At 40.9% G+C, this 14,869-nt stretch overlaps 3 protein-coding genes across 5 annotated transcripts in view; 2 read left to right on the top strand and 1 right to left on the bottom strand.

The window, feature by feature from the left end:
• The window catches only part of FBXO43 (F-box protein 43), a 60,165-nt gene extending 59,139 nt beyond the window's left edge, over window positions 1-1,026 (bottom strand). For both annotated transcript variants that reach the window (XM_054692073.1, XM_037503244.2), the window contains exon 1: window positions 994-1,026. The gene's annotated coding sequence lies outside the window, so the exon portion shown is untranslated. The remainder of the gene's footprint in view (window positions 1-993) is intronic.
• A 3,156-nt stretch (window positions 1,027-4,182) lies between these two features.
• POLR2K (RNA polymerase II, I and III subunit K) lies at window positions 4,183-7,608 on the top strand. 2 transcript variants are annotated; one of them, XM_054692081.1, is made up of 4 exons: window positions 4,183-4,309; window positions 4,853-4,918; window positions 5,240-5,332; window positions 5,956-7,608. In XM_054692081.1, the coding sequence occupies exons 2-4, from the start codon at window positions 4,858-4,860 to the stop codon at window positions 5,976-5,978; spliced, it is 177 nt and encodes a 58-aa protein (XP_054548056.1). In that variant the 5' UTR covers window positions 4,183-4,309; window positions 4,853-4,857; the 3' UTR covers window positions 5,979-7,608. The 2 variants fall into 2 exon arrangements, with proteins under 2 accessions (XP_054548056.1, XP_037357708.1); XM_037501811.2 differs by having other exon boundaries at window positions 4,184-4,291.
• A 1,868-nt stretch (window positions 7,609-9,476) lies between these two features.
• Window positions 9,477-14,869, top strand: part of SPAG1 (sperm associated antigen 1) — a 55,237-nt gene continuing 49,844 nt past the window's right edge. Inside the window, 2 exon segments of the mRNA XM_037503238.2 lie at window positions 9,477-9,908; window positions 12,845-12,986. Of these exon segments, the coding sequence (XP_037359135.1) occupies window positions 9,872-9,908; window positions 12,845-12,986 (179 nt within the window). The 5' untranslated portion in view covers window positions 9,477-9,871.

Here is a 14,869-nt window from a genome sequence, read left to right as displayed (position 1 = left end):
AAACTATAGACCACTTGTTATTAACAGAAATACCAAAAAAACAAAACAAAAACAAAAACAAAAAACAAAAAGCCTTTCTAATTCCTTTTGGTAAATGTACACATTTGAAATCGCCTCCAACATGCCTTCTCGGCTGTCATCACTTTCATCTTTCTACTACCCCAAGATGTTGGTCTCGAATAACATTTGTTACTTCAAAACTTAATTTTAAAATGATTACTGCAAAACATGAAATGCTTACTGAATTATTAATTCAGTGACTCCACAGCTTACTGATGACTCAAACAAAAGCCTCCATATTCACTTTTGAAAACCAGTCGCCCAACAAAGGCATGCGAACACTTATCTCTACAGTGCTCTTAAAAAAGAACACGCACACGTCTCAAGTCAGAGAATGAAATACTAACTACATTAAAGTCAAATTCCCTTCACTGGTTAAAGAGGGAAATCTTAGCATCAGTAAATCTTGAGCTTTTAGATGTCAAAGTTGCCTAAGCTTCTAACCGAGAATCTCACGCTGTGTTTCAAATTCATGCCAAAGGAATACCACTTACAGAGAAAACTTGAGTTGGAACAGTTAGCAGCAACGTGCAGTAGCAAGATGACTGCTAACATTTGAAGGGGACCAAAGTACAAGTGTCAGGGCTTTTAACGCGTGAAAGCTTCAGACCTAAAACATTTTGGAGTTCCCTCAGCTTTCAAGACAACAGTAATTTTAATGTCTTTTTTTGCCCCCAGCTACTCTTGGGCTTGTGAAAACTTGCCAAATTTGGATTTTTGAAAATGCAGCGTAAACTGCAGCGCTGTCATTGACGCCCGCGAGGCTTTCCCAGCCGAAGGGGGTTTAACGGTCCCACCTGGGCGTCCACAGCCCGCCCGCCCCAGCCCCGACGGCCCCAAGGCCAGGCCGGGGGTGGGGGGTTCGGGGTGGGGGGGGGAGGCTCGACTGGGCCTCCAGGACCCAGGGCCACGACCCAGGTGGGTGAGTGTCACCTGGAGCGGAGCGAGAGAAGTGAATGGCTTCGGGGTACCTCCCCAGGCCCAGCACCTGAAAAAAAAAAAAAAAAGTGGGACGCCGGCTGGGGGACGGCCGGAGGCCCGCTATCGCGCACACACTTGGGGGGCCCGCTCCCGCCCACCTGGAGACCCAGGCGACGCCGCACCGACGTCTAGGCGAAGCCGGGCGGGTCTCCCAGGTCGCGGTTCGGGAGGAGAGACAGACAGCAGCCGCCGGGCGAGCCGGCGAGGAGCCACGCCTCGCCCCCTGGGAGGCCCGGCTATGGCAACTCCCACGCCGGGTTCGCTTGGGGCCGCGGCGTTTGGCTCCTTCGGTTTGAACCGCCCGCCCTCAGTAACCGCTAGGCCCCGCCCCCCGGCCCGGCCCGCCCCTCCCGCCGGCTGCGCAGCGCCCCCACCGGTCACCTCACGACCTGCAGCCCCCAGCCGGAGAGATCGCGCTCTTTCCCGCCCTTCCACACAAAATGATTGTGATAGTCTCCCTGGTGGCGCAAGGGGTTAAGAAGCAACCTATGAAGCTTACCTCAGCCACTTCAATATGAGTTCGATCCCCGGTGAGGGAGAAACCCACATGGCTCAGCAGACCTCTCTTGACTTGCCCGCTGCTCCCCTCAGCAGTGTATTTCAGTCAGTCGGCCTGTTCTGTTCCCCGCTCTGTCTCTGGTGGAGGCTGTACTCCCATTCTTGTATGCATAAGTAAATCTTTAAAAAAAAAAATCAAAATGATAGGTTTTTGCTCGCCTCAGTCTCACCTTGTATAGAAAGACGAGTATGCCCTACAGCGGGATGCCACGAAAAATAATAGAGAGGAATATTCACTTTAAAATGTTTCCCGAGCTTTGTGTAAAAAGCAAGTTACAAATCGAATGATGCATTCTAGGTTAGCAGTACAGATATATATACACAGAATAAAGTCTGAAAGGTATGAATAACTTGATTACACTTGATTCTTCAGTTTTTTTTAATCTGTATTTTCATTTTTCTACAAGAATATATGGGGATTTTGTAATAAGGAAAAATTACTAACAACAAAAAGTGAAATGTGGCAATTGTTTAAAAAGGTCCCTTTCTAGAAATCTAAAATAGAGGTTACTGGGAACCTATTATCTGCCAGGCACCTCTGCTACTTGCATCTTCTTCCTAATCTCTTTTTTTCTGGCTTCTTTTCCTCTCTCAATTCCCTCAATGAAGTGTCCTACCTCAGCATTTTTCTTACTTTACCATCTGTGCATTAGAAGCTTCAACCATTACTTTTAAACCACTAACAGTTGCTACCACAACTCTCTTCTGACTAAACATTTCTCCACTGGATGCCCCTCAATCAAAATGTGATATACACAAAGTCAAAGTCACCAAGAATTAAGCCCTGACTATGTTCCAATTACCAGCTAGGTCCTGGGAATACGAAGGTGAGTAAGGCAGTTTCTGCCCTTAAGGGACTCACTGATAAGTGATCCATAAGTGCTGTAATAACATTAGTAACACAAAGGAAAGAGGGATCAATTTACCTTAATGAAGAAGAGGGAGCTGAGCTAACTTTTTATAAAGACCATGATGTGAGGGGGAATTTGAAGGGAAACTGGACATTTCAAAGACAAAGAGCAACTGATTTCAATCTCAGAACAAAATGTGCAAGAGCAGGAAAGAATGAAATGGCACATTGGAGACTAAATAATTTGCTGGGAACTAAGACTTGCTTGAGGAAAGGGCAAAGAAAAGTCTTGAAAAGGTGAAGAAGTCAATTCATGGAGAGTTCTGCATACATGTTATGAAGCTGACATCTCTAGCCAATGCAAGTAGAATGGAGGACAGAACAAAGAGAGGTGAGAAAGTTACTGCATTACTCTGGGAGACAGTGAAGGTGGAGAAGAATCTACTGGCCATATTCCATTACCAGAATAAAACACAAGGAAGAGGAGTTGCGAGAGCAAAGAGTACAGGTTTGGGAGAAAATAAGATGAATTTAGTGTGATTGTTACATTTGAGGTACACCTCTAGGACTTAAGGTAAAGACTTGGTGAATAACAATGTTCAAGACAACATCTCTCTGCAGCTTCCCCTATATTTCCAGGTAGAGTTAGCAGTAGCCCTTCAAACTCTAGGAATCTGTTTGCCACCATTTGCCTTTCCCTGCCACATATTTGCAATTCTCTTTTATTGGCTTTTCTCTATGTAATTTATCACCTTCTAAAATATATTATTTACTTATTTTGTTTAATGCCCACTCATCCTAATGGAACAGGGCAGTGAAATTTGCCTTGTTAAATAGAAGCCACACAACCTGAATCCCATTTAAACATTGCCCCTTTCTCTTTCTCTGATTTTTTTTTTTTTTATGTTACCGCAACTCAAGAGTGAAAGAGCATACCCTTCTTCTAGCATTCAGGGACAAATAACTTTCATTGCCCCCCACCCACCCAAGGACAAAAAGACACGTAGTCATATGTAGCTTGCTTTGAGCTTTACTATATGGTCCAACTTTAAATGATCAAGCTATATTTTCCTATTCTTTACCCATCAGTTTTCGATCTTTTAGTCTCTTTCTGGATTGGGTCTCATCCCACCGTTGATCTTAGAATTCTAAAACCCAGCTATTTCCCCCGGAGGGATACACGGGATGGAAAGAAGGTCAGTGGCTGACTGCAGCTATCAAAATCCCGTAGCCTTAAAGTGGGAGTAACAGTTAGTTAACCCCAGGCCCACTTTTGCTGGATCGGGTGAGGGAAAATTACAGGAAATAAAGGGCAGAAAAGCAAAAACGAAATGATGCAAAGGATAGGAAGAAGCTGCACCACTGCCCCAGCACAGATATTTAACTATTTAAAAAATATATAAGCTGCAAAGTCTTTTCTACGTGAAAATCGTTAGTGGATTCGAGTCTTCTATGCTCCTCCGAGTAATGTCTAACCTAGGATTCCCAGGGCACTCGTCATTTCGGTTTCTCTTCTAACCCTCTGCCTTCCTAGAAGCAGAGCTTTCTAGGGACTTCCTCAATTAAACAAACAGACGCCCTTCCACATCCAATAGCTGTTAGAACGCTTTACATTCCAGAAAAATGAAAATAGCTGCGGGGCAAACAAGCACCAGCAGCTACAACTTCTGGGGTGTACGCCTGCGCACAACCCGGCTTCCACGGAAATGCCCGGCGCGGAAGAGGCGGCGGCCCTGGTACGTCATATGCCGGCGCCGGAACTTGCTTGAGACCCTGTGAGGAGTCACTTGGTCTGGATTAGCGGACAGCGAGGTTTCCCGGTGCTGCGTAGGAGGGGAATTGGTAGGTTGCGATTTGAGCGTAAGTATTTGGGACAGACTGGAAAGACTCTCCAGCTTAAAAAGCTCCGTTGTGGGGTTCGGATTGGGAGAGACTGGGGATAGAGTCTGTGTTGTTAGTCTTTCGCCTAGTTTCTTGGAGTTTAGTTATTGGGAACTTTTGTATTATCCGTCCCCTGTCTTGGGTTACCACGTCTCCCTGTTCAGGGATATAATGTTTTGGTTATCTCCTAGAGTTCTGCAGTCAGATCGAAATCCCTTTGCCTTTCAATATCTGAATAATCCTGCGCAGATTTTCTTTAAAGCTTGTAAAATAAGGGTGATACCTTTTAGGATTGTCGTTAAGATTATAATGAAATCGCATGTATAGAGTACTTATTATGTCCAGTTTAGGGCTAAGTGGCAATATGTTATTTGTTTCCCCATTAGAACTACCAATAGCTTTTGGAAAAGTAGAAATTAGAAATTAGGACCTTTTTTAGCTTTCCCTGAGGAAAAACAGGAGGGCTTGGTTGGATTTGTGAGGAGCCCCGTAGAAATATTGAATTTGAGTCTGTGATTTCAGGAACAATGGACACACAAAAGGAAGTTCAGCCTCCAAAGCAGCAGCCAATGATATATATCTGTGGAGGTAAGTGAAGCACTTATATCAAGAATGTAAACCCTTTTTAAATTATTACATTTATCTTTGACCTAACTTTATTATTTGTCTTACAAAGTTGAACATTTTAACAACTGTAAAAAGGAATCCTTTCATTGAGATTTTCTGTCCTGGAAAAATGAGCATTGCTGACAATCCTTTTTTCCTGTCCCCCCCCCCCAATATGTATGGTAATAGCAACATACCCTTGAGATTGAATATGTTTTAGTGCTTTGGATGAAAAATACAGTTAATTTGCTTGTCTGAAATACTTTCCTTCTAGACACTGAATGAATGTGTTTTCTTTTCTAGAATGTCACACAGAGAATGAAATAAAATCCAGGGATCCAATCAGATGCAGAGAATGTGGATACAGAATAATGTACAAGAAAAGGACTAAAAGATGTATCCTTTTAACTATGGTTTCTAAGTATGAGGTTGGAGGAAATGAAGAATGCTGGGATTGGAAAATCAAAGACTAATTTCTGGTAAACATAGTACTTACTTGGATTACTTTAAAAAAAAAAAGCATGATTAACATTTTCATGGACCAATATGAGCATATAGGCTGTAAATATTAGTTGATTTTTATTTTCATTAATTTATTTTTCAGGGATTCTGTATTTCAGTCCTCGTTCTTAGCTTGAGTTTATGGGCAAACTAAGTTGCACAAGGAGAAATAATAAATATTGTGTATGTTAGCTAATAAAAAAAGCGAGACCTACCAGTGAACCCAAATACTGAGTGTAAATTGTTATGTACGATAGCAACCAACATTTATTAACAAATTGTCACCTTTAACATCACCTCATTGTTTTTGGTGTATTGATCTTTTATGTCATGGAAAGGGAATTATTAAAAATTGAAATTGGTTTTAGTTCATTTCCAATTGTTATTATAAATAGTGAATTTCATTCTCTTGTGCATTTTAAATAACTAACATTACAAAGAGAAGGTAACTTGAAAGTGTTAAATCTTTCATAGAGCTTTCAAATAGATTTTTTTTTCCTTAACTCACCTTAATACAGTGGTAGTTTTTGATGCTCGATGAAATGTGGAATTCAGAGGAATATCTTCTTTTGGATTTGGATTTGCTGTTTCTCGTTGTGTATAGCTTTTCTTAGCATATTTTAGGAATATAACTTTATACAATTTATTTTACTTTAAAAACTTATATTTAGATGTCAATAGTTTGTATAAAGAAATTATTTTTTGTTCAGTTACATGAGTCATAATTTAATTTTAAAGCATATGTAATCTACCCCAGTATGAAGATTGAAATTGCTTCCCCAAATACACTTCTCATAAAAACCTAGCATCATTTGGAGCCCTTATGAAAAATGGAGTTTTCTCCAGCCCTCTAAAGATCTGAGTAACACTTGGAAGACCCTGTTTTACATCATCAACTGTTGTAAACTCTAGCATTATTTTGTATGGAGTACACTAGTGTATTTACTGTCTGTGCATACATGTCTTTGGGTTATATATTTCATTTGTTACTTGGCATAGGTATTTCTATGTGTATTTTGTTTCACTAATTTTGGCAAAAACAAATTTTAATGGTTGCTTTCTGTAAGACAAAATAAAACCAATGATGGGGCAGACAATTACGGCAGGTATTCTCAGGTTTTAGCATTTGTTAAGGTAAAATATTCTTTCAGAATATAAAAATAAAGATTGGTTAACGTTGAATTACTGGATAAAGTTTAAAACTTTTGCCTTGATTTTAGAAATAAAGAATTGATGGCCCTGCCTGTATTCTTGTTGCTGGATTCCATCACTGTGGAATTTCATGTTTACTTACTAATAACCATTTTGAAGACTGAATCTATTCCAACTTTGTTAATATCTACATGTGTCTCTGACATTTGAGAAATTTGCCATTTTATTCATTTTTTTCTACAAGTACACCACCTTTATTTGCATGATCTATGGGATACTCTGAATCTCTCCTGCTACTGAGATACAAACAAATTCAAATCAGATTTACACATGCTGACTGATTTTGGTAGCTGTTTCAGTCAGGATCATCAGGGAAATGCCTGTACCAGATAGGCAGTGTAATTGCACCACTCTAGAAAATTTGACTTTATGCTTCTTCTGTTCCCCAAAGAAGCTGCAAATCCTTCCTTTTGGCCAGAGCAACCAGAGATTTAAAAGTCATTGGTAGTTGGCAAGGTCTGCAAGCACTCTTCTGTTGAGCTCTACTTTGTACTTAGAATGCCAGTGAGTGCTGGGTACTTCAGGCCATGTACCTGGAAGTCAAGTTAGACAGTTAACCAGAGGGTACTCACGTTCATTTTATTCAGTGAATCCTCTTACACCCCTACCTCTGGGGTACCCCTATACCCCAGTTCTTCTATGTATAAATAAGTAAAAAATAAATTTTAAAGTTAAAAAATGTAATGTTAAGAATCATTGACGGGCCTCCCCGGTGGCGCAGCAGTTGAGCGCTGGGTTGCGAAGCTGCCCGCAGCCTCTGCAGCGCCGGTTCGATCCCCGGCTGCTCCCAGCCACCGGAGGAGGGTCCCACATGGCGCGCAGACCTCTCCTGCCGCCTGCTGCTTCCCTCAGCAGTGTACTTCGGTCCTTCTGCCTGCTCTGCACCCCGCTCTGGCTCTGGTGAATTCTCTCACCCTCCCGCGCTTCTGACTGTACCCAGTGCGTGTATAAATAAACAAACAAATAAATAAATAAATCTTTAAAAAAAAAAAAAAGAATCATTGACAAAGCTTTCCTGCTTACCATCTTTATTTTTTCCTCTTTCTCTGCTCTATAAAAGATTTCTCCAACTATACTTTCTAACCTATTTTGGGAGTTTTTATTTCTGGTATAATTTTAATTTTTAAAAATTTCTTTGTTTCTTGAACTCAATGTCTTTATGAAGATGATCATTTTCATTTGCTTAGTATGCTTCCTTCAAATTGCCTTTTACCCTGCTTGTTTATACATAAGTATATATGTATAGGATGAAAGAGAAAGTGCACGTGAAGAGAAAATTGAAGAGCAGGTGGAATTACAACCATTCCCCCAAATTTTTAAAGGATTCCTTCCTATGCTGGAAATAAAATGATGTTCTTACAGTGAGCAGGGTGTTTTAGACTTGGAGGACATGGTTTTGTTTTGTTTTTAGAGGTGTAAGTAAATTTTTATTAGAAGTTGTCAAACAACAGCAAATGAAGAGTGAATAAGGAAACGCCCTATTGTCACAGATACACAAGGCCTCTCCATCATACATAATACAAGAGACATCTCAAATTGTGACCCACAACTCAGAAGTGCAGATGCTTTTTCATCCAATCTATTACTTCCTGCATGACTTTAGATGAAACTTGCTGATGGAGAGGAGAAATGAAGTGACTTTATATACCCTGGGACATGTGATCCTGCTTCCCATGATAAATTAGTAAAGCAGCCTACAGATTATGCTAAAGTTTGAATTTGTGTCCTTAAACATGCTAATTTAACATTCTCCAACAATGGCAGTGAAAATACATAACATTAGAATTTTTACCACGATGATAGTGTCAGCTAATAGACTGTAAGCCTGCAATTTAAGTGCAAAACTTAAATTGGGAAGGTGCTGGATGTTTATTATCTATTTTAACTCATCTGAAGTTATAAAGCTGAAATACGACTATCTCACAAATGATCTCTACTGTTTTATTTATCCGAATTGTGTTGTCTTGCTGCCTTTTTATCCCAGCGTCCAGTATTGCAGTATCTGATTAATAACTAGTCCTCACAAAATGTTAGATGCATGAAAAAGACAAGGCAATAAAAGGAAGGAGGCAAATGATTTTGGTTGCAATGTAGAAATCCTGAAAGTTTAATTATGTTTCTATAGTTAGGCAAACATAGATACAAACTTATCTTGCAGGTAGTATAATTGTCCAGAGTAATAACAGTTTTTATCTAAAACGAACTGAGATAGTAAAGGGGACGCTCTCACCGAGACTCACTTCTCCGGTTGGGTGGCTTGTTTGGGTGCCATCCGGGCCTGCAAAGCCAATCAGTAAGATCACAGGTCCAGAACCAGCCAATCATCCCTCAGAGAGCTTAATCCCCGCCCAGGGCCGGCAGCCTCTCGCGGGGGGGTCCTTAGGCGACACACCCCTCGCCCCGCAGCTGCTGGTCCAGTCGTCCACTCCGCCCGGCTCGGGGCGTGAGACCCGGTGAGTACCTGCCGACCCCGGCTGAATTAGACCTTTTGGTTACAGTCCCTCCTACAGAGAACCGGCCTGAAAGCGTAACGGCAGGAGCTAATGCATCCTCGAAATAGAATGAGGGAGTACGTTGTGAGAGGGTCATACTTCGCGGTCGAGGGTCACAAACTTGGGGCCTTTTGTTTCTCGGGCTGACTACGGCGGACCTTGAGGCTCGGTGGCATCATGGGGATCCTTGGGGTCCACCAGCGGCGACCAGTCCTTACGATCAAGTGGGGAGCGAATTTAAAGGGTTCTAAGGTGCCCCCCCTGACCGTTTTTGGGTTGCTGTAATGCTCCCATGGATCTTCGCCAGTACCTGACCGCTCTGTACTCTCAGGCTGTGGTGTACATAGAAACCGTTGCTAGGCTGGAGGATGCCATTTCCTATGGGTCTCGCTGCAGGGGGCGCTCGACTCTAGGTGCTAGAAGGCTGCCTGGTTGGAAGGTGCCCAGATTTTCGCTGGGCATAAACTTAATCAGCTGACTAATTAGAAAACAGGGGGGACTGAATGTGGATGAGGATGATGGAGAAAAAAAGAAATCCAACTAGTAGCAAAGGTTTTCCTAATCAAAGACATTGAAAACAAATTTGTGAAAAAGTTGTAAAGTGAGCTAATAGAGTATTGTATAACTTGTATTTTGGAACTTGAGAATTAATATTTAGTGGTCTTGAGAATGTGTATTTCACAAACAACAACAAAAAACATGGTAATTTTCAAGAAAGATTCTCAGAGGAATGTTGAAAGTGTTCAGAATAAAATTCCTCATATTAGGTAAGAGATGGCTTTATCATTAAAATGTTTTTCAGTATTTTAATTCAAATCATAAAACCTCAGCAACTGCAAGATACCTTCAATTCGAGGTGATTTATTTTATCCCACTCGATGCTTAAATCTCTCCCATCAGAGATCTTCCAGCTCTTTGGGTTACCTTAGGAGAATTTTCCCAGTCTATTCTGGGCAGCATCAATATTTTAAAAGTTCTTCATCTTGCTGTCTGTCCTGTTATTTCCACCCTTAAGGATACGGTTGTGATTGGAGACCTTCATCGTGCTGAGCTCTGCTGGTGTGCTGTAAAAACCACAATCTCATTTCTCAGCTGGATTGCATTCAAAAGTTGACCAACTGTCATTTATAGTCTGTATCCAAATTAAAGGCAGCAGGAATATGGAGGAGACAGTTGGCAGTGTTCTCATCTCTATTTCTGCAGCGGTCTCATATCTGACCAGGCAGGAAGCAGGAGGCAGGCATGGTGAAGGAAATACATGAAATAGACCCACTGCTGCTGCTTGTTTTAAAATTGATCACCCGATGTGTTTTAGTGCTGTGGCTTTTAAAAAGCATTGACATTGAGAAATATATTTTTACTTTGCAACATGTATATTTATACACACAGTATAATTTCTGTTTATATGGATATGAAATAAAACTGTTTATGAGACAATGTTAGTGTGGGAGGTGTCAGGTAATCTAATTTGTCTTTAATCTCATTATAAAGCATTGTTAATTGCAATTCACTAAATCGATATCAGGCAGTGCAGTCCTGTAATTTAAAAAGCATAGTTATGATGGTTAAGTATGTGGATTTTATAGGTACCTACCAAGATTCAAATCTTCAGTTCACTTCTTGGTATTTACATGACCTTGAGCAGTTTACTTACTTGAAATGCCAACTTCCTCATCTGCAAAGTGGGAATAAATATTAGTATCTTTTCTGAGAGTGTTTTGAAGATTAAGTGAGATAATCCGTGTCACATAGTAATTTAACTCCATCAATGTTAACTATTATTATTGCTCTCTACTTAAAGCCTACCTGATACAGTAGTTGATGGATTGAATGAGGTAACATGTATATAAAGGTAACATATATATGAAGGGTGCACAGCACACATTAAGAACATATAAGTATTTGTGGCTGTTACTATCATCATCACTAGCAGCAGTATCATTGAAGTTAGACTGCCCCAAACCTCCTTATTTCCAATTGAGTTTAGCAAGTGTTATAGGGTTTAAGGCACCTTTTTTTTTAAAAAAGATTTATTTATTTATGCATATAAGAACAGGGGTGTAAGTTAGAGGTGCATGGCGGGTGAGAGGACTCACCAGAGAGAGTGGGGAGCAGAACAGGCAGATATACTGAAATACACTGCTGAGAGGAGCAGCCAGCAAGACAGGAGAGGTCTGCTGCACCATGTGGGTTAGCTTCCTGGCCAGCCAGAGATAGAACTCATGCTGTAGTATCTGGCGGTACTGTCTTTAACCCCTGCGCCACCAGGGAGGCCCCTATGAGGCACTTTTTATGTTAGTCCTGAAACTATGAAGATGAATAAAATAAGATATCTCACAATCTAGATGGGAAGACAAAGAAATATACTTAGAAGATGTGCTGTGTGTTATAAGAGAGGTATGTTCAGAGTGCCACTAGAACACAGACCTGGGAGTGGTTCATTGATGGGAGTCGGGAGTCGGCGGCAAAAAATGGGGAAGAAGGTGATGTTAAGGAAAGCTACAGAAAGATGTTATTTATGTTTGTGCTGAATCACAAAGGAAATCTGAGTGTTAACAAAGTGCTAAAATAGAAAGTTAGTCAAATCAATGTTAAAAGATGTCTTAAAAGGGGGATAAGAACGGTACCCCCAAATAGGCCACTTTGACCTAAGATTACAGTGAGATTACAGTGAGCTGAAGACAAACAGCAGACAGGGTGAATTCTCTGCCCTCTCCCTTTCTGCACTTAAAGTAGTACATAGATTTCCCTTTGTGAAGGTGTCCTCACCACCCCTCTCCCACACCAGGAAAAGAACAACCCTTATCACAGTAGCTGGAGAGTCAGCACCAAGATGAGTCTGTATAAACCAACCTCATTAAAATAATCCTTATCTGCTATTAGTTTTTCCCTTCTCCTAGAAGCCCAAACTCCCTTTGTCTCATCACCCTTTGTTACAATGGCATGTGGGCTCCCAGGTCAAAAGGTTTCTTTAGATTTTCACTTCTTTTCTATGAAGCCCCCATGTGCTTATATTAATAAAATAAAACTTTTCTCCTGTTAGTCTGGGGCTTTTTTTTTTTTTCCAGTTTAATTTTTCTTTTTTTTTTTTTTTTTTTAAAGATTTATTTATTGATTGATTGATTTATACATACATACAAGCACTGGATACAGTCAGAAGCGCGGGAGGGTAAGAGAATTCACCAGAGCCAGAACGGGGAGCAGAGCAGACAGAAGGACCAAAGTACACTGCTGAGGGGAGCAGCGGGCAGCAGGAGAGGTCTGCGCGCCATGTGGGACCCTCCTCCAATGGCCGGGGAGCAGCCAGTGATCGAACCGGCGCTGCAGAGGCTGCAGGCAGCTTCGCAACCCAGCGCTCAACCACTGCACCACCGGGGATGCCCTCCAGTTTAATTTTTAAATCCCAGGTACTGGACATAAATGAGGACCAGAATCTGTTTTGTCATTGTACTTGAACCTAATTGAAGGTTAAGTAAGGTAATCCGTGCATGGGACATAGTGATTTAGCTCCATGAACAGTATATATCATCAGGGAGAGAATTAAAAAAAAAAAATAACCTTTTCCTTGGAAAAAAACTTTACGTCCTCTTCTATATTTGAAAAATAAATATTTCAGGAGTATTTAAGTGATTACCATTATCCAAATGGAATATTACTATATATATATTATTAGACTCACAAACGTTTTCTTCTTACATTTCAGCCATGGCTTCCAAAGATTATCCATCATTGTGGGGTTTTGGGACAACGAAAACATTTAAAATCCCTGTTGAACATTTGGATTTCAAGTATATTGAAAAATGTTCAGATGTTAAACACTTGGAAAAAATTCTTTGTGTGCTCAGGTAACATTTAAAAATCATTTCATAAGCCAATTTTAATTGTTTGGTTGTTGTCTTTTTAAAAAGATTTATTTATTTATGCATACAAGAACTGGGGTACAGGCCATGGGTGCAGGGGGTGGGTGAGAGGATTCACCAGAGACAGAGTCGGGAACAGAACAGGCTGACATACACTGCTGAGGGGAGGAGTGGGGAGACAGAAGACATGTGGGTTAAATCCCTGGCCAGGGATCTAACTTGTGCTGCAGTGGCAATGGCTGCAGCTTTTTCCATAGTGCTGAGACTTAACCCTTTGTGGCACCAGGGAGGCCCCCTTGCTGTTGTCTTCTAGATGTTGAAGCTCCACTAGAATTAGTGGAGCAGATTTTCAAATATTGAGTTTGTTTATTATTTTTGCCCATATTAGTTTCCAAAATAGTGGTTTTGATCCTGTGGTTAGTTTGGAAGGTTGTAGTTAAATCTACTTGAGTATGAAACTTAGACTAATTCATACCCAAGAGGCATTTTTCTTGCTTCCTCCACATTTTTTTTTGAAAAGGTAAAGTAGTTGTGAATGTGTGTATTAAAAAGAGAAAATATAATTTATTCAACTTTTAAAATGTGTGATACAAAGATCTACAAAGAGCTGATGAAACTCAACAAAAAGAAAGTAAACAACCCAGTCAAAAAATGGGCAGAGGAGCTAAAAAGACACTTCTCTAAAGAGAAAATGTAAATGGCCAATAGGCATATGAAAAAATGTTCAATATAACTCATAATCAGGGAAATGCAAATCAAAACCACAATGAGATATCATATCACACCAGTGAGAATGGCACATATTAAAAAAAACTGGCAACAACAATTGTTGGCGAGGATGTGGAGAATAAAGAACTTTCCTACACTGCTGGTGGGAATGCAAACTGGTCCAACCACTATGAAAAGCTGTTTGGAGTTTCCTCAAATTGCTAAAAATGGAGCTTCTATATGATCCAGCAGTTCCACTCCTCGGTATCTACCCAAAGGACACAAAAACATTAATTCAGAAGGACACCTGCGCCCCTATGTTTATTGCAGCGCTATTTACAATTGGCAAGCTATGGAAACAACCCAGATGCCCAAAAATAGATGACTGAATCAAGAAGATGTGGTACATATACACAGTGGAATATTACTCAGAAATCAAAAAGATAAACTCATGCCATTCGCAGCAACGTGGATGGAGCTGGAAGGGATCATGCTCAGTGAAATAAGCCAGAAATACCAGATGGTTTCACTTTTAGGAGGAACGTAGAGGATCCAAATAAGGGATCAGGGAAAGAAAATAATTATAATAAAGTAAATATCAAATCAACAGGCAACTATAAACCAAACACATTCCTGGGGGATAGGGGAGTAGGATCAAAGCAGGGGTGTGAAGAGCACAAGGGACTATGGTGATGGTACATGGGTGAATTGGTGGGAATTTCATGGGAACTTTAACTGAGATGAGAAAGCATACATTGTACAAAGATGAAGAATGATGTAAAAAAAATTAAATTAAAAAAATAAAATGTGGGCCTCCCTGGTGGCGCAGCGGTTGAGCGCTGGGTTGCGAAGCTGCCCGCAGCCTCTGCGACGCCGGTTCGATCCCTGGCTGCTCCCCGGCCACAGGAGGAGGGTCCCACATGGCGCGCAGACCTCTCCTGCCGCCCGCTGCTCCCCTCAGCAGTGTACTTCGGTCCTTCTGCCTGCTCTGCTCCCCGCTCTGACTCTGGTGAATTCTCTCACCCTCCCACGCTTCTGACTATACCCAGTGCATGTGTAAACGAACAAACAAACAAACAAATAAATAAATAAAAACATGCCTCTTAAAAAAAAAAATAAAAAAAAAATTAAAAAAAATAAAATGTGTGATAGGAATTGAT

The sequence above is a fragment of the Talpa occidentalis genome, unplaced genomic scaffold, assembly GCF_014898055.3.
Source record: "Talpa occidentalis isolate TD23 unplaced genomic scaffold, MPIMG_talOcc4v2.1, whole genome shotgun sequence".
NCBI classification, from domain to species: domain Eukaryota; kingdom Metazoa; phylum Chordata; class Mammalia; order Eulipotyphla; family Talpidae; genus Talpa; species Talpa occidentalis.
Note: the sequence above shows the minus strand (reverse complement) of the source record. Positions and strands in the feature narration are given on the sequence as shown.